This window comes from Liolophura sinensis, chromosome 9 (genome assembly GCF_032854445.1).
Source record: "Liolophura sinensis isolate JHLJ2023 chromosome 9, CUHK_Ljap_v2, whole genome shotgun sequence".
In the NCBI taxonomy this organism is placed as follows: domain Eukaryota; kingdom Metazoa; phylum Mollusca; class Polyplacophora; order Chitonida; family Chitonidae; genus Liolophura; species Liolophura sinensis.
Window position 1 is genome coordinate 1,833,442 of NC_088303.1, and position 20,221 is coordinate 1,853,662.

General features: G+C 38.7%; 1 protein-coding gene across 1 annotated transcript; it reads left to right on the plus strand.

Moving 5' to 3' along the window:
* Nucleotides 1–12,923: 12,923 nt before the first annotated feature.
* On the plus strand, nt 12,924–19,595 carry LOC135474936 (ras-related protein Rab-22A-like). Its single transcript, XM_064754631.1, has 7 exons — nt 12,924–13,110; nt 13,713–13,792; nt 14,339–14,420; nt 15,008–15,079; nt 15,841–15,964; nt 17,355–17,447; nt 18,268–19,595. The coding sequence occupies exons 1-7, from the start codon at nt 13,075–13,077 to the stop codon at nt 18,426–18,428; spliced, it is 648 nt and encodes a 215-aa protein (XP_064610701.1). The 5' UTR covers nt 12,924–13,074; the 3' UTR covers nt 18,429–19,595.
* Nucleotides 19,596–20,221: the final 626 nt, after the last annotated feature.

Consider the following 20,221-nt stretch of genomic DNA (forward strand, 5'->3'; position numbering starts at 1 on the left):
ATACAGTATGACTTAGCTTTATACTTGAAATATTTCACCAGTACAAAACAGTGGTTCACCTGGGACTATTTCAGCAGAAAATTCCAAACATTCCCATTTCTTAAGGATGATGCAAGACACCTGAAGAAGGGAGAAAAAGTTGTTGGAGAGGCTTTTTAAACATGGATTGTTTTGCGCTTCATGCCTGTTGTTCTTTGTGGTAAAATTAAAGATACTTCACACCCTATCTGGCAGAACTTGATTTTGTTGCAAAAGGTTGTACAGTTAATTTTATCTCCAGAAATTTGCTTGGACCAGGTTGGTCTACTCCTCACATATTTGGAAGAGTACATCGAGTCAAGAGTAGTAAACTTTCCAGATCAGACGCTTAAACCTAAGCATCACTTTTTGTGCCACTACCCAGAGCTCATTCTTCAGTTTGGGCCACTAATTCGCCTCTGGACAATGTGTTATGAGTCTAAACATGGCTATTTCAAAAAATGTGTACGGCATTGTCAGAATTTCAAGAATGTCACAAAAATATTGTCATTCTGGCACCAGTTACTGCAAGTATATTATAGTGCAGGGAATTTGTCCAGAGAAGATGTACATTTTGAGCCAAGCCTACCCTTCCATGTAGACCTGTACAGACGAGATTCCATATGCAGTTGGTCAAGTGCGAGCTGTTTCAGGAAGTGGTGTGCTGTGACAGAGAAAGTGGACATCCGAGCAACGGAATACACGTGTGGCTGTGCTCTTCTGCTGAATAAATTGGACCATGATTTGATTGTGGATACAGTTACAATGATACTAGTTTCTAGTAGTGCAGAAGTGTTTTTTTGTGGTAAGAAAAAATCGTACTCTGTTTGTGTTCGACATGAATTACTTTGAACTTGAATTGTCGCAAGACAAACAACTTGAGGATTTGAGCAATGAAAAACCAGAAGATGAAAAAAAGCGTCAAAAAATGTGTTTCCTTTTCCTCTCTCCAGTGCCAGCGGTCTACATTTGTACAACTAATAAGGTAGAAGTATCTTAATCCTGAAGCGTTTCCTCTCTCCAATGTCAGCAGTCTACATTTGTACAACACTCAAGATAGAAGTATCTTAATCCTGAAGCTTTTTCTCTCTCCAATGTCGGCAGTCTACATTTGTACAACACTCAAGATAGAAGTATCTTAATCCTGAAACGTTTCCTCTCTCCAATGTCGGCAGTCTACATTTGTACAACGCTCAAGATAGAAGTATCTTAATCCTGAAGCGTTTTCTCTCTCCAGTGTCACAGCAGTCTACATTTGTACAACGCTCAAGATAGAAGTGTCTTAATCCTGAAGCGTTTTCTCTCTCCATTGTCATCAGTCTACATTTGTACAGCATTCAAGATAGAAGTATCTTAATCCTGAAGCGTTTCCTCTCTCCAGTGTCTGCAGTCTACATTTGTACAACACTCAAGATAGAAGTATCTTAATCCTGAAGCGTTTTCTCTCTCCAATGTCGGCAGTCAACATTTGTACAACGCTCAAGATAGAAGTATCCTAAACCCGAAGCGTTTCCTCTCTCCAATGTCGGCAGTCTACATTTGTACAACGCTCAAGATAGAAGGATCTTAATCCTGAAGCGTTTCCTCTCTCCAGTGTCAGAGCAGCCTATATTTGTACAACACTTAAGACAGAAGTATCTTAATCATAAAGCATTTCCTCTCTCCAGTGTCAGCAGTCTACATTGGTACAACGATCAAGATAGAAGGATCTTAATCCTGAAGCGTTTCCTCTCTCCAGTGTCAGAGCAGCCTATATTTGTACAACACTTAAGACAGAAGTATCTTAATCATAAAGCATTTCCTCTCTCCAATGTCGGCAGTCAACATTTGTACAACGAATAAGATAGAAGTATCTTAATCCTGAAGCGTTTTCTCTCTCCAGTGTCGGCAGTCTACATTTGTACAACGCTCAAGATAGAAGGATCTTAATTTTGAAGCACTTCCTCTCTCCATTGTCGGCAGTCTACATTTGTACAACACTCAAGATAGAAGTATCTTAATCCTGAAGCGTTTTCTCTCTCCAATGTCGGCAGTCAACATTTGTACAACGCTCAAGATAGAAGTATCCTAAACCCGAAGCGTTTCCTCTCTCCAATGTCGGCAGTCTACATTTGTACAACGCTCAAGATAGAAGGATCTTAATCTTGAAGCGTTTTCTCTGTCCAGTGTCAGAGCAGCCTATATTTGTACAACACTTAAGACAGAAGTATCTTAATCATAAAGCATTTCCTCTCTCCAATGTCGGCAGTCAACATTTGTACAACGAATAAGATAGAAGTATCTTAATCCTGAATCGTTTTCTCTCTCCAGTGTCAGCAGTCTACATTTGTACAACGCTCAAGATAGAAGTATCTTAATCCTGCAGCGTTTCTTTTCTCCAGTGTCGGCGGTCTACATTTGTACAACGCTCAAGATAGAAGTATCTTAATCCTGAAGCGTTTTCTCTCTCCATTGTCAGCAGTCTACATTCGTAAAACATTCAAGATAGAAGTATCTTAATCCTGAAACGTTTCCTCTCTCCAGTGTCAGAGCAGTCTACATTTGTACAGCATTCAAGATAGAAGTATCTTAATTCTGAAGCGTTTTCTCTCTCCAATGTCGGTAGTCTTCATTTGTACAACATTCAAGATAGAAGTATCTTAATCCTGAAGCGTTTCCTCTCTCCAGTGTCAGAGCAGTCTACATTTGTACAACATTCAAGTTAGAAGTATCTTAATCCTGAAGCGTTTCCTCTCTCCAATGTCACAGCAGTCTACATTTGTACAACGGTCAAGATTTAAGTATCCTAAAGCTGAAGCGTTTCCTCTCTCCAATGTCACAGCAGTCTACATTTGTACAACGCTCAAGATAGAAGTATCTTAATCCTGAAGCGTTTCCTCTCTCCAATGTCGGCAGTCTACATTTGTACAACACTCAAGATAGAAGTTTCTTAATCCTGAAGCGTTTTCTCTCTCCAGTGTCACAGCGGTCTACATTTGTACAACACTCAAGATAAAAGTATCTTAATCCTGCAGCGTTTTCTCTCTCCAGTGTCGGCAGTCTACATTTGTACAACGCTCAAGATAGAAGTATCTTAATCCTGAAGCGTTTTCTCTCTCCCTTGTCAGCAGTCTACATTTGTACAACATTCAAGATAGAAGTATCTTAATCCTGAAGCGTTTTCTCTCTCCATTGTCAGCAGTCTACATTTGTACAACGCTCAAGATAGAAGTATCTTAATCCTGAAGCGTTTTCTCTCTCCAGTGTCAGAGCAGCCTACATTTGTACAACCTTCAAGATAGAAGTATCTTAATCCTGAAACGTTTCCTCTGTCCAGTGTCAGAACAGTCTACATTTGTACGACACTCAAGATAGAAATATCTTAATCCTGAAGCGTTTCCTCTGTCCAGTGTCAGAACAGTCTACATTTGTACAACATTCAAGATAGAAGTACCTTAATCCCAAAGCGTTTCCTCTCTCCAGTGTCAGCAGTCTACATTTGTACAACATTCAAGATAGAAGTATCTTAATCCTGAAGCGTTTCTTCTCTCCATTGTCGGCAGTCTACATTTGTACAACACTCAAGATAGAAGTATCTTAATCCTGAAACGTTTCCTCTGTCCAGTGTCAGAACAGTCTACATTTGTACGACACTCAAGATAGAAATATCTTAATCCTGAAGCGTTTCCTCTGTCCAGTGTCAGAACAGTCTACATTTGTACAACATTCAAGATAGAAGTATCTTAATCCTGAAGCGTTTTCTCTGTCCAGTGTCAGAACAGTCTACATTTGTACAACACTCAAGATAGAAGTATCTTAATCCTGAAGCGTTTCTTCTCTCCATTGTCGGCAGTCTACATTTGTACAACGCTCAAGATAGAAGGATCTTAATCCTCAAACGTTTTCTCTCTCCAGTGTCAGCAGTCTACATTTGTACAACATTCAAGATAGAAATATCTTAATCCTGAAGCGTTTTCTCTCTCCATTGTCAGCAGTCTACATTTGTACAGTATTCAAGATAGAAGTGTCTTAATCCTGAATCGTTTTCTCTCTCCAGTGTCATCAGTCTACATTTGTACAGCACTCAAGATAGAAGGATCTTAATCCTGAAGTATTTCCTCTCTCCAGTGTCAGAGCAGCCTACATTTGTACAACGATCAAGATAGAAGTATCTTAATCCTGAAGCGTTTTCTCTCTCCATTGTCAGCAGTCTACATTTGTACATCGCTCAAGATAGAAGTATCCTAAACCCGAAGCTTTTCCTCTCTCCAATGTCGGCAGTCTACATTTGTACAACGCACAAGATAGAAGTATCTTAATCCTGAAGCGTTTCCTCTCTCCAGTGTCAGAGCAGCCTATATTTGTACAACACTTAAGATAGAAGTATCTTAATCATAAAGCATTTCCTCTCTCCAATGTCGGCAGTCAACATTTGTACAACGCTCAAGATAGAAATATCTTAATCCTGAAGCGTTTTCTCTCTCCAGTATCAGCAGTCTACATTTGTACAACATTCAAATTAGAAGTATCTTAATCCTGAAGCGTTTTCTCTCTCAAATGTCAGCAGTCTACATTTGTACAACACTCAAGATAGAAGTATCTTAACCCTGCAGCGTTTCCTCTCTCCAATGTCGGCAGTCTACATTTGTACAACGCTCAAGATAGAAGGATCTTAATTTTGAAGCACTTCATCTCTCCATTGTCGGCAGTCTACATTTGTACAACACTCAAGAAAGAAGTATCTTAATTCTGAAGCGTTTCCTCTCTCCAGTGTCAGAGCAGTCTACATTTGTACAACCTTCAAGATAGAAGTATCTTAATTCTGAAGCGTTTCCTCTCTCCAATGTCGGTAGTCTTCATTTGTACAACATTCAAGATAGAAGTATCTTAATCCTGAAGCGTTTCCTCTCTCCAGTGTCAGAGCAGTCTACTATTGTACAACATTCAAGTTAGAAGTATCTTAATCCTGAAGCGTTTCCTCTCTCCAGTGTCAGAACAGTCTACATTTGTGCAACACTCAAGAAAGAAGTATCTTAATCCAGAAGCGTTTTCTCTCTCCAATGTCAGCAGTCTACGTTTTTTTACAACTCTCAAGATAGAAGTATCTTAATCTTGAAGCGTTTCCTCTCTCCAGTGTCAGAGCAGTCTACATTTGTACAACATTCAAGATAGAAGTATTTTAATCCTGAAGCGTTTTCTCTCTCCAATGTCGGCAGTCTACATTTGTACAACATTCAAGATAGAAATATCTTAATCCTGAAGCGTTTTCTCTCTCCAGTGTCAGAGCAGTCTACATTTGTACAACATGATTAACCAAAACCCTGCACCAACCGTAAAACACGTTCAAGAACAATGGCCTCTTCTCTTCCAGTATGAATGTCTGATGCAACATTTTGAAGAACTCACAGGAATTGACCTGAAGAGAAAATTACGTGGGAGTTTAAAAGACAAGTCTGACAGACTTTTGAATTTTGTGGCCGTTAAGCGAAACAAGGCCAAAGGAGTTAAGAAATGGTTAGACAAGATACAGTTGTGCGGTGGAATCACAGAGAAGTCAGCATGCGTGGTCATCCCTCTGCTGGCAGCTTGCTTTGGAGAAGACACCGGTCTCGTCATCAAAACATTTGAGGTATTATACATAGTGTATGTGCTAGTGTTTCACAATGGCAGCCAGCAACAACACCACCCTACCCCCACACCACCCCACCCCCGCTTTCCCCAGAACTGACCCGTAATCAGACAAATGACATGCTCTTGACGATAGCGGAAAACATCATACAAGTGAAATACTCGTGTGTATGGTGTCAAATATCAATCAAACGACCAAACGGTGTCTATAGTGCATTACCAATGATCATGTTCGAGCCCTCAGTTGCATCAGAAAACTTGTGTTTTCCTAATTTATAAATGTACTTTACAGGAGACCACGAACACTTCACATGTTGAGAGCCTGAGTGATGAAGTCACATAATATGTTGCTGTTGTAGGAGGTAATACATATAATGTACATAATACTCGCATTTTATACAGGGTCCCCCACCCCAACCCCCACCCCAAAAATGGCCCTTTGCGCACTTTTTTATATTGAGGCCCGTTCTCTGTGGATCACCGTGTATTTAAACCTCTTGGCCCCTTTCTCAAATGCTTGCTAACCTTAGTTCTCAGTTAGGATTGTTGGGCCTATGACAATTCGTCATCAGAAATGTGACTTAGCCCTTTCTTCACAATTAAACTATTTTATAAAATCTGTTGACCACTGTGATCAATGTACAGCCGTCTGGTTGAACCAATAATCAGAGTTTCTACTGCAGAAAAAGACATACGTATTTAAATGACAAGCTTCTAACAAGTTTCGGCATTAAACTCTGAAACGTATATTAATAATGTGTATTTGCTGGTATTTTTGTCTGTATGTTGAACACAGATTTTTTGGGCATTACCAGATATATTCAGTGAAACAGCAAAGGTTTTCCTTGTTGTAAAGAACAGGGTTGTGGCAGAAAACATTTAGTCACGAGAAGATGGACTGGCAATGGCATTCGCCTCCCATTATGTGCTCAATTTACAGTGTGCTCAGGGGCTTCATACAAAGGTAAGCACAGGTAATTTAGTTTGTATCTGTGATTTCAGAAATCAGACCCTCTTTCCCAGGAAACAAACATTATAGCAAATAAAGAACCATTTTTGACAGCCCATTTAATTCTTCAAAGGATGACTGAACTGCACGGTGTCTCTTCATACATGAAATTCCAGTCACGCTTAAAAAATAATTTTTGTATAAAGTCAGTAAACAGTTATTTAAATGGTACTTTAGTTTGCTCTGGGACTGCGGGCCATGGCCGAGTGGTTAGCACGACTAGCTGATCAACTGGTTTCAGATGTACCTCTGGTCCCGCCATTGGCAGAAAAGGTTCCCCTGCAAACACTAGTGGATAGTAGGTATAGGATGATCATCTATTCATCAGATTCCTCTTGTAATGATGCTTTTATTGTGTCTTTAAGGTGCTTTGTGGATCCCAATTTGTCTCGGGGAAGTAAATCTAGGGCGAAAAAACCGGTGTTGCAAACAACAAGGTGATGGCTCTTTGGCGTGGGTCTGAGGAATTTGACTGGAACATTGAAAAGTGAACATTGGTCGACCCAGTCGTGTATTTGAATCAGCATTGCATTTTGTTACAAAACATTTCTACCCCTTTGGATTAAAATGTGGATTTTTTGCGCCCATTGGATAGAAATTCCAATGACAATGATGTAACCGTGATAAATTTTCACCCTTTATCTGCAAGAACCAGAATTGTCTTTTCTGTCTGTTGTTGTATTGCCGTGAAAATTAATTCTGGAGTAATAGTTTGTAATTCAAAGCTGAAAGATGTAATTGGTAAACATCTGGAAAAAGTCACTGGCGATTGTTATTACTGGAAAAAGTGTGATTTTTTTTTCAATTATTTTTTACTGTTTTGCAAAGAAACTTTTAATCCACACATTTGCAAAGAGTCTTTGTGTTTAGTTAATAAATAAACTTTCAAAACAAGCTGCTTTCGAGTTCCGACGGTTCATGTCAAGTACTTAGAAGTTTATTGAATATGGAAGTTCCATTGGTTTCCCTTGGTGTTATTTACCTGTGGGCCAGCAGCCTGGCTGTCATACCTAACCTGCACCTTCAGGATTTAGGTACTGACAATATGAGTACAGGCCCCAGACCCACAAAATACCTGTATCAGAGAATTATTCTTGAGTACATGTAAATAGCTGTTTGCTATTCATCTTTACCTTGTCTGTGTGAAGAGTATTTGTTTACAGATCCTTTTACACCTTAAGGTAAATGGGTTACCTAGGATATTTCACTGCATGGAGTTACAGTTAACTGAGTGTAATTTGATACCTCTATACCATGCTGCAGCCACGTTAAACTGCTCCTACTTCAGCAGCAAATAAATTGTCGTTAGGGTTACTGGTCCTTTACTTGACACATCAACACATCCTCATCTTTCCAGGTGAATTGTGAAGGAGCTGTTTGTCCATTATGTACTATATTTTTTTATATTCAGGGGAACACAGGGATTTCACCCATTTACCAGCACTTTTTACTGTTCGTATACAGTTATGTTAGTGTTCATATACAGTAAAATAACCTGTACTTTTACAGTACAAAAGCATTCAGAATGAGATAAAACTACTCTATATATAGGTGTAAAGCAACAGATTGTTTTGGTGTAAAATTACAACTGATTAACCAGACAATCTTCTGTAAAAATACCCATTTAAATTGCTGTATATATAGAGCAAAAAGTACTGGTCAGTCAAATGTACTGGCTCTATGGCAATATATATGTGCCATTTTTTTTATAATATTCATTTTGTTTATTAATTTAATCAGTGTTTAAACTAACACACACGTTAGTATTTGTTTCACTTTAATGGCAACAGCGAAGGCTGGATTAGAGCTCATGAACTGGGGGTGAGGGATGTGCATACACACAGAGGTGACGTGAAGCAGTCTCCATAGACATCACGGCTACAACGGTTGTGTAACCTTACAGATGTATATGTAGATGTATATGTAGATGTATATGTAGATGTATATGTAGATGTATATGTAGATGTATATGTATATGTAGATGTATATGTAGATGTATATGTAGATGTATATGTAGATGTATATGTAGATGTAGATGTAGATGTATATGTAGATGTATATGTAGATGTATATGTTGATGTATATGTAGATGTAGATGTAGATGTATATGTAGATGTAGATGTAGATGTATATTTAGATGTATATGTAGATGTATATTTAGATGTAGATGTAGATGTAGATGTATATGTAGATGTAGATGTATATGTAGATGTAGATGTAGATGTAGATGTAGATGTAGATGTATATGTAGATGTATATGTAGATGTAGATGTAGATGTAGATGTAGATGTAGATGTATATGTAGATGTATATGTAGATGTATATGTATATGTAGATGTAGATGTAGATGTAGATGTAGATGTATATGTAGATGTATATGTAGATGTATATGTAGATGTATATGTAGATGTATATGTAGATGCATATGTAGATGTAGATGTATATGTAGATATATATGTAGATGTAGATGTAGATTACACCACGCTTCAGAAACTTCTTCACTTCAAAAACCTCCATTATCTGAAGCCATTATTATTCCTTAATGCCTTCACCGACATTTCCCTCCAGGTGCTTCTCTCTGTTGTCTTGAGGCTTCCATTAGCTTAAAGTATGTGCTTCATTCCTTGCTCAGTCGGAAGCACTACATAGCCAAGGCAAATCGGCAGCTATTCTGTACACCCATAAAACTGACTCAGGGTAGAACTCGTCAGTTACTGAGCACAAACGGCCTTAACCAACTACGAAACCAATAAATATGCCTTGACTAATGTTGCATACTAGGTCACACCAAGTCACGTGAGGATCATCGTATACTATTATTATACAGTGATTCCTTAATTCCTTCCTGTGCGTAAGGTGTTAATTCAAACATATTATGAAGGCATTATTCTGAGTAGACTGATAAAATTATACTTTTTGTGAATCCCCAAAGTTAGCCAATCGCACCAGTTTTGTCTCCAAAATCATATTATAAATGTGCATATATCGCTCTAAAAATTGCTCTTTCATATGCAAAATGGGTATGTGTGGTACAGTGAAGTAAGACTATACATCGCATGCAATGTCCCACCTTTTGCATCACACCCAGAATCAGCTGTGAGCAGGGTATATTTACGTTGGCCTTGGCACGGTCGGCCCGCCTTGGTCACGTCGGCCTGCTGGCAGCGCATGGAAACACAACGGACCGAAGATTACCAAGGTTCATGTCAGTTGCACTAAGCCAAACCTCCGATGCACTTGTCCCTTATGTTGCGTTGTTCAACGATGACCCCCAGATGTAAACCGATAAATCAACCCTATAAAAAAGTAGTATTCACTTTAACCTCTATAAATTAAATTAAATACAGTATTTAAAATCACTGCCTATATGTCAATGGTCTGTATCTATATCAATAGTACAGCCCTGCATGCGTGTATATAGGTACCACAGTAAGAAGCCTTATATCTCTATAAAACAAACATACTATATTTCTTTTATCAAAACACAGTCACTGGCAGAATTCACCCATTCGGGGTTTTGAGAACTCCCCTGTTTGCTACATAACCACTGTAAGATGCCTTCAATAATCCAATCTTGTTTATGTCTGCGTATATAAAAGACTTGATCGTGGCACTTGGCCAGTGATCATGTTCCTAACATGCCAGAAGACAATACGTCTAACATATGGACGCCAGAAGACGTGATATTCCCTACATAGTCATCAACAAACGCGGTGCATGATCGTACACACAGCGCCAGGAAAGATCACCTCGGCCCCACAACATGAGTCTGACTTTTGTTACAGGCTGTTTCGTTATACGCAGACGTGTTCAGCGTTCGTGTTAGCAAAAAGAGCGGACATGTGTGGAATTGTTCGATTTCGTGAGGAAAAGCTTAGCTCCATGGCAATATACATGTATGCTGAATGCCGAATTAACGGAGGCATTGTCTTATCGCCAATCTATTTGTATTGATGGTATTGTATGTGTAGATACTGTATACACGAGTCACGATGTTGAACTGGAATGTTAAACGTCATACACCATACTCGGTTTATAGTACTATTCTTCATATACAAGTAACATTTACATCTATGTATGCGTGTAACGTGCGTTTTTATTGTGTTTGATTCGCATCCATCTCATATCATATCGCCCACGGTGTGCATTATCTAGTCTCGTATGTGCACCTATGATTTTCCCACAGTTTATACATGACATACACGGATGATGTATTTGACTGCTGACCTATAGGATTCATATTCTTCTCTATATACACTGTGTCCGTTATACCATATAATGAACTGTACCAAGCCTCCAGAATGTGAAGTCATGGCCTGGCATTTGGAGTCGTAATATATACCCTCAAAACATGTGCAGCTGCATGTATGCGCAGTGACACGTACACAGCCCACAATGGGTTTACCCTGGCTCAGTTGACTAAAGCGTTATCCTCTTTGCAGATGACCTTGTTTGATCAACCACTTCGCAGGTTCGAATCTAGCTATCGCTGGTCCTGTTATGGTTTATCAAATACCTGTCAGATGGCATCCACTCATAAGCATAGCCTCATTCATATATCTATAACTGAAAACTTCTTTGCATTAGATGAATAAATAAAACAGGCACAATAACCAATTGAATGTCGCATTTAGAACTTTATTTGTTCACCAATTAAATTTAAAGTAAACTAGCATTATGGTGGGAGGAAACCCACGTCCCATCTTAAATGCTAACTAAATTAAAAATTCATCCACAGGTGTTAAGGGGAGCGCGTGTGTTAATGATAAGGAATGTACAGTGATATATGAACATGAACTTGTACATTTAGATGGAGGAGATAGACTTGGCCTTTCACAGGCCGCGGTTTCTTCCTACGCGGATTCAGGCTCTGGTATCACGAAGCGATCATAAACTTAAGTGAGAAGTTCAAATCACTTTACAGTTGTTCTTTCCTACGTAACAAGGTCAAAATATTGTTTGACAACTTAAATTATGGGTAAGTTATTAGAAAACAAATTTGAGCTAAACTAAAGGAAAGGAAAATTCCAAATTTCATGACGAAAATTTTGACTTAAATCTCAGACCGCTACGTGATCTCGGGAGCAGGAGACTACAGCTAATTCAGCGGTATATAGGAGACATTATATACATTTAGACACATATTAATACATAGGTGCCTCACTAGGTTCCAGGGGCCTCCGCGGCTCAGTTGGTTAGCGCGCTAGCGCAGCGTGATGACCCAGGGGTCTCTCACCGCTGTGAGTTCAAGTCCAGCTCATGCTGGCTTCCTCTCCACGTGGGAAGGTCTTTCAGCAACCTGCGGATGGTCGTGGGTTTCCCGCGGGCTCTGTTTCCGGTTTCCTCCCACCATAATGCTGGCCGCCGTCGTATAAGTGAAATATTCTTGAGTACAAACACCAATCAAATAAATTATTAGGTCCCAGTCGCCACGATATGGCTGAGGCATTACCGATGTGGCGTTAAGCCATAATCATTCATTCATTCACTAGGTCCCAGAAATATGTGTTGATTAACATCTAATAGCTCAGTTGGTTAGCGCGCTAGCGCAGCATAATAACCAAGGATTCTCTCACCAATGCGGTCGCTGTGAGTTCAAGTCCAGCTAATGCTGGTTTCCTCTCCGGCCGTAAGTGGGAAGGTCTAGCAACAACCTGCGGATGGCCGTGGGTTTCCCCCGGGCCCTGTCCGTTTTCCTCCCACCATAATGTTGGCCATCGTCGTATGAGTGAAATTATTCTTGAGTGCGGCGTAAAACACCAATCAAATAAATAAATAAAATTAACATCGATAGGGCCGATCCCGGTACCTTATGTAAGAGCCAGCTGACCTTATAAAACACAGACAAAGGCTTATGCTGCCTAAAAGGGCTATATTTTGCGATTGTTTTCTTGACACCCTTAAGGCCTGTACACATTTAGTAGGCCTACATTATTTCCAATATTATTGTTTTTTTGTTTTGATATATACCGGTATTGTGTTTACATGCATCATCAAGGGGAGAAATATTATCCCCGATCATTATGCCCACACCCCTTCAAACTGACCCTTATATTCAATAGGTAATCCTCTGTGAATCGTTGTCCGAGCAAATTACTCTTTTAATATAATCATATATAGATGTGAAAAAGAAGACAGAAATGTATTTTAACTAATTGTTTGATTAAGTCAATATTAGTCAGGCAGCTGTTACTATATTGTCTTTTGGCTCACCCACACTTTTGAGCCTCATTATTTACTTGCACATGCGAATCATGTGATGTGTTCTTCTGCAATACGTCATGTTCAAAATGGCGGAACTAACAAGCATTATGTGAGGGAATGAAAACATTGACTGATTTCTTTAAGAGTTACAACCTTGGTTATGCAAAGAGAAAGAGGGCTGCTGACAAAAAGCGATGTAACGTCTAACGGATCAGTAGACCTTAAAAACAACAGCGATGTCAATGCGCGATGTCAAAGTTTGCCTCCTCGGGGTAAGAGATTGGTCGGATTTGACTAATACAGTGTGATAGTGATAGTGATATGTCAAATTGATGATCGAACTGCGACTCTGTCAGACAGAGTGATCGGGAGACATGTTCACGCATCGTATGATCCATTGCTTGATTGTTTGTATACAAGTACTTTACGTACCTAATAACCACTGTCTCATACTTCACAGCGGTAGTATTCAATCAGTTACTTGACTTACTGCAGGGAATAGTTTCTCCATTTTTTTTTTGGTCCATGCATTTTAGGGTTTTTTTTAGCCATTTTTTTACTTTTTTATTATACAGGCATGAATTAGTTTTTTTTCTTTTATTTGTGTATGTGTGTTATTACTCGGTTTTCATGCATGTATGAGCAATTAAGTATCTGATTATTTTAGGGACCGGGGCTTCCTTACTATAAGGAAATGACCCTTTGTACTATTGGATTCATATAGGTGTAAACACAACTACAATACGATGTTTTAATGTTCATGTTAATTTTGGGAAGAAACAACAATATTACCAGACAGTATAAATTTCATTTTTATATTAAAGTTTTAGTTGACTGAACAATATCTTTAATCATGCTTTCCTATGTGTACCAGGATTCTGGGGTGGGAAAATCCAGCCTGGTGATGAGATTTGTTATGGATCAGTTCAAACCTGCACTGGAGAGTACAATAGGGTAAGAAAGAAAACACTTGTCTTCATTATCACCACAATCTGCATTTGTCATAAAATTCACCATGAAAAGTGCACATTAAGAGGCAAAAAAGGGTTATGAAACATTACTTTGATATCAACATCACTTTCCAATCAAACCTCAGAATTACCAGCTTTCTAAGATCAGTAGAACTCTCAAAATTCGAAAATTTGCCTAGTTTGGTCAATGGGATGCTTAAAATTGCTTGGTCAATTTTTATCCATTTTTGAATATTTTGTGTGCGGTAAACAAACTGGTATACTTCATTCTAGGGCTGATAATTGGCCACAGTAATGGTGGCCATGGCAGTGACAAGTGGCAGACTTCTGGTAGCAGTTACATGCGTGTATGTCATTGGTGTTGATTCATTTCAAACATTTTGAATTCCTAAATTTAAGTCAATCAGACTTGTCATCAGAGTCATCACAGTTTGAGTACTAGACTTAAAACACTTCCTTGTTGATGTAGCAAAGTCCTGTGTTGTTTCCCAATCATGTATACATTTATTCCCATTTCTCTCTTTAACAGAGCTTCATTCATGACAAAAAATTTGGTGCATGGTGACAAGACTTTCAAATTCCAGATATGGGACACAGCTGGTCAGGAAAAGGTTTGTTTCTCAGGCTTGTTTTTGTTAGTTTTGTCTGTCAGAATATGTAAATGTAAATATTTAATGAATATAATTAATTTGCTGGGCAATATTTTCTTATTTAAAATTTCAATAGAACTTTTAATAATATATAAAATATTATATATTCCAGAACTGGCAATATAAAAATATTAATAAAGAGTGCTGCTGACCTCCATGTCTGAGTGGTTAGCATATTGACATAGAACAATGACACAAATGCCTCTACGCCAGCAATATGAAGATTGTCATGGGTAGAGCCCATTTTCTTTCTGCTATCTCACTGCTGCCGTAAAAGTGAAATATTCTTCAGTACGGTGCAATCAAATAAATAAGTAAATTTTTCCCTGTGTGTGTGGATGTTATGGAGCTGGTTGTACAAAGTACATTGTGCCTTTTAATCTTGGTTCACTTAGGGCACTCTTGAAACTCGGCAGAACAACAGTAAGTTCTGTTGCTGGCAACTGTGCTCGAAACATTTGGCTTGTTTAACTTTGAGCTTCTCTAAATCCCTCTCTCTTTCACTTGAGGACTTAAACCTGAACGTAGTTTTGCTTGGTGTGTTTCAGTACCGGGCTCTTGCCCCTATGTACTACAGAGGAGCAGCAGCCGCTATTGTTGTGTATGACGTCACAAAAGAAGTAAGTATGATTACATACACAAAGTACATTGTACAGCATACCTGACTACAGGTAGTCACATCTATAACTCATCTGTTCCTAGGACCTATGCATAAAAAAAAGTCCTACTGTATCACATAACTTGTCAGAAATGTTGGGTGAGTGTTGTTGACATCAGTTGACAGATAACTCATCTCCCTGTGATCCCAAGGTACAAATGACACCTCATTCCCTCAGGAACTTTTAATGTTCACAAAAGCTGAGCTCCTCAGTGTTCTCCATCGTTAATCTACTCTACAAACTGAATTCGAACACACAACCGCATGTGTATATTACACTTTAAAGCTTCTGGCTTACTGTGTATGTGTCAAAAAATGTATGTTTAAAACAACTTGATTGGTCAAGTGCTAGACAGTAGTAGTACTTACACTATCTGAGCCGTCTGAGACTTGTGCATGACTTGGATATACGTTACAAATTGGGCTGTGTGAGTTTTAGCAGGCATAGCTTACATGTATGTCATACCCCTAACACCAGCTGGTGCCCAGTAACAGCAAACGCAGTGTCAAACAAAATGTGTGGGTATTGATCACAAGGGGGGATGTTTCGTTGGTGATTTGCTGTATGCATATAAAATAGAATAAATGACAAAAATTCACATCTTCAGTATGTAATGTTTTTAGCATTCATGTGTCTCCTACAGGCAATCTCTTTTATCCCACCTTGCTACCGAACTAAGTTATGTTGATGGGAAATTGCTACATTTTTCTCTTTCTTCTCAGTCTTCATTCCATACAGTAAAAGACTGGGTAAAAGAATTACATCGGCATGGTCCGCCGAGAATAGTGCTGGCCATTGCAGGAAACAAATGTGATTTAGAAGATCTCAGGGAAGTCAGCAGAAAAGGTAAAATATTCGTGTACCGTAATTGTTCAACCTTTGTGCATGATTGCAAGTGTTTATTCCAAACGCATTTTTGAGTGTTCACTGAAAATTATGCCTTTTGTGAAGCCATGAAACTAGTCAATCCACCCAATGTAGTTTTGTCTCCAAAATCAAATTAAAAATGTGCATAAAAATGCATTAAAATTCGCTCTTTCATGTGCGAAAAGGTTGAAGAACTAGGGCACATGTTGTGGTATTTGTCAGTCATCTGACACAGCATTTCAAACATGTCAGTCTGATTGTACAGCTCACCAAAGTATGAAGAGAAAAAGAGAAGAAACATGTCACTGAAAACTTTTTGGTATCAAAAATGGTTCAAGGATTTAAATATTTGAATTCTGTGGTTAAATTAATGCACAATATAGACTAGGTGATTATAAAGTTAAAAGCTGTGTTTGTTGCTTGGTTTGGACTATGAAGTTACAAGCTGTGTTTGTTGCTTTGTCTGAACTATGAAGTTACCAACTGTGTTTGTTGCTTGGTTTGGACTATGAAGTTACAAGCTGTGTTTGTTGCTTTGTCTGAACTATGAAGTTACAAGCTGTGTTTGTTGCTTGGTTTGGACTATGAAGTTACAAGCTGTGTTTGTTGCTTTGTCTGAACTATGAAGTTACAAGCTGTGTTTGTTGCTTGGTTTGGACTATGAAGTTACAAGTTGTGTTAGTTGCTTGGTCTGAACTATGAAGTTACAAGCTGTGTTTGTTGCTTGGTTTGGACTATGAAGTTACAAGCTGTGTTTGTTGCTTGGTCTGAATTATGAAGTTACAAGCTGTGTTTGTTGCTTGGTCTGAACTATGAAGTTACAAGCTGTGTTTGTTGCTTGGTTTGGACTATGAAGTTACAAGCTGTGTTTGTTGCTTTGTCTGAACTATGATGTTACAAGCTGTGTTTGTTGCTTGGTTTGGACTATGAAGTTACAAGCTGTGTTTGTTGCTTGGTTTGGACTATGAAGTTACAAGTTGTGTTAGTTGCTTGGTCTGAACTATGAAGTTACAAGCTGTGTTTGTTGCTTTGTCTGAACTATGAAGTTACAAGCTGTGTTTGTTGCTTGGTCTGAACTATGAAGTTACAGGCTGTGTTTGTTGCTTCGTTTGGACTATGAAGTTACAAGCTGTGTTTGTTGCTTGGTTTGGACTATGAAGTTACAAGTTGTGTTTGTTGCTTGGTCTGAACTATGAAGTTACAAGCTGTGTTTGTTGCTTGGTCTGAAGTTACGAGCTGTGTTTGTTGCTTGGTTTTAACTATGAAGTCACAAGCTGTGTTTGTTGCTTGGTTTGGACTATGAAGTTACTAGCTGTTTTTACTAGGTTTACCTATAGTTTATACTTGGCAATACATTTTCCTGTTTCAGATGCTAAGGACTATGCTGAAGAGATTGGGGCTGTGTTTACGGAGACTAGTGCCCTCACTGCGGCTAACGTGCCCGAACTCTTTTCTCAGTTAGGTAAGTGTCAACTTTGATTTGCTTGATTGGGGTTTGAAGCAGCACTCAGGAATGTTTTACTTCATGTAGGCTAAGTTACAAATATTCAGGACGGTACACATCTGGGCACTGCAGTGAAAACATTGTCTACATGTAAATAACATGGAAGTTAATACAAAACTCTGCTTAATGGTAACTTAAATCCAAGACTGCAGCACTTATGTATGCTACAATTACGTGTAATAGCGTACATTCATTTTATTTGCTTAAGTCGATACTTCACCCACATTTCTCCTGTGTTTTCCTTTGTATTGACTAGATGTTGATTTAAATTGAGCTTTTAAGTCTGTGTGTGAGTTTTACCTTAACGATTCATCACATATATTTAATGTGAGAAACAATGTCAAAGAGAGTGATTCTGTAAGATGGGTTCGAAGTTGGAGGTCACGTGACCACCCTTTCATCTCTAAAACAAAATGGCTGCCCAGTGTTAAAGCAGTGAGGAAAAGGCATAGTTGTACAAAATAACATCAGGAAAGCTCTGCAGAAATACTCAGACAATCTGGATAGCTGACAATTATACAAATCCAGCGGATACAAGATCGCTGACAGCACTTAAAAAATGGGCATTTTCCTATGCTGTAACATTGGGAGGACAGTTTTCTTCACCCCTGCACGCCGTTTGTTACTAAGGAGATCACGTGATCTCAAGCTTCCGATCCATCTTACGGAATATGTGTGCTGCCTGTAGTAGACATTTTCAGTGCTGTATCCAAGGATATGTTTGAAGAATTATACCCCAGTGTTCAGTTATGATAGCCCAACTTTATCTGTGTTTTAGCCACAAAACTGCCGTCTGACGTCGAGCCTGCGAACCAGTATCGCCCACGAAGTACCATCAACATCCATCAACAGAGTCCAGAAAGGCGAAGAAGAGGTTGCTGTGGAGGGGGAGGTAACTCTGCCGCCAACTCTACCCCTGAGTCTCAGGCATTCAGATAGTACCTGTGGTTTTATATTTGTGATGAAGATGTAGATATCATATAAATATGTATTTACTTCATACACTCCTGTGATGCATTCTAGCTTTCTGTTGCACAAAAACAATGCTGTGTAAGATTTTTTGTATGTGTGGCACAACACTGATTTATGGAGGACTCACTTTAAGGCCTTTCACCAAGTTTGCCGTGAGTTCAGGCCCGGCACTTTTCTATTCTGTATTCAGTTATGTTTATTTGTTAGCACCTGTGTGAAAAATTTTACACAGTATTAAATGTCTTTCTTACCTGTAAGAAAAGAAATAATGAAGTCTCCTCTAGAGAAATACACAGAGCTTTTATAGCTAATGTTATTATGAACTTCCGAGTGATTGGTTATTCCCTATGTGTTTTTGACAGGACTTAAGGTATTGGACACAATTTTGTCTATATGTAGCAGAGAAAGTGAAACTAAAACTGGATGAATTGCATGTTACTAAATGATTCCATTGCTATCCAGCAGACTGCCAATTGGTGAGCAGATCACATAACATAGGTTCTACAACCATCTCCTCTGGGAAACTACCCTATTCTTGTACGGTACTACTTCCTTAGGCAAGCGATGTGTATTCATTTTACACACACGGTATGTGTAACTTATCATTGTTGTTGATGGCAGTATATATTTTTGTTGAATTTAATTTTTAGTGTGTATAAAAATAGTAATTAAATTATTGTCATATTGGCACGTGAATACAAATGTGAATAACATTTAAACATTGAAGTTTAACTACAAATTCAGCTTTAAAGTTAATAGGCAGTCCATTCCACCACAGTCTTTCACTACTGTAATGGTAAGTTTAATTCTGACCCTGGTATAGTTTGTGAGTTTGTGTTAGCTGCAATTGTTCGTCTCATTGGAAGAGCCCTGGCATAGTTTGTGAGTTTGTGTTAGCTGCTAATGTTCTTCTCACTGGAAGAGCCCTGGTATAGTTTGTCCTGTTAGCTGCTAATGTTCTTCCCATTGGAAGAGCCCTGGTATAGTTTGTGAGTTCGTGTTAGCTGCTAATGTTCTTCCCATTGGAAGAGCCCTGGTATAGTTTGTGAGTTCGTGTTAGCTGCTAATGTTCTTCTCATTGGAAGAGCCCTGATATAGTTTGCGAGATCGTGTTAGCTGCTAATGTTAGCTGCTAATGTTAGCTGCTAATGTTCTTCTCATTGGAAGATTCTTAATTAATAATACCCTGAGGATCTTTCTTAGTAATCATCCTGTACTGGTTTAAATGTTAAAAAATATATATAGGCCTACTATCGTACACAGTCCAATTTGGTTGATTTTCCTTTTATAAATAATGAACCAATAATACTGATACCCTGGGACATGTTTATAGAAGTACACACCCATGCATCTGCGGCATCGCTTCCTGTGCAAGGACAGTTGTATATTCCGGTGCTTGTGAATATCCTCTAGCAGAACCGATGTATGTGTATATGTATGCATATCTAACTTTATTATGAAGAAGGGAAAGATACAACACCAGGCTGAACTCTAAAAAAATGCAGTTTTAAATCAAATTTTCAGCCTATGACATTTACAGAAGTAGTTATTGCTTGTCTGCCTATCTAAAGACAAGATAATACGGTACATGACATTCAGTTAGGAATCATCACTGGTTCTACAGATCAATATTGGATAAGTACAGAGTGATCATCATACAGAATAATGTCTCCTCTCTCTCCACAGAGAGTGATCAGAACGCAGAGTGATCCTGATACAGGATAATGTCTCCTCTCTCCACAGAGAGTGATCAGAGTACA

Bases quoted from the DNA above. Each gene is read 5' to 3' on its own strand.
- LOC135474936 (XM_064754631.1), top strand. From the start codon at position 13,075: ATGTCAATGCGCGATGTCAAAGTTTGCCTCCTCGGG. The intron at 14,421-15,007 runs GTTTGTTTCTCA...GGTGTGTTTCAG, and splicing joins ACACAGCTGGTCAGGAAAAG to TACCGGGCTCTTGCCCCTAT. The intron at 17,448-18,267 runs GTAAGTGTCAAC...TCTGTGTTTTAG, and splicing joins CGAACTCTTTTCTCAGTTAG to CCACAAAACTGCCGTCTGAC.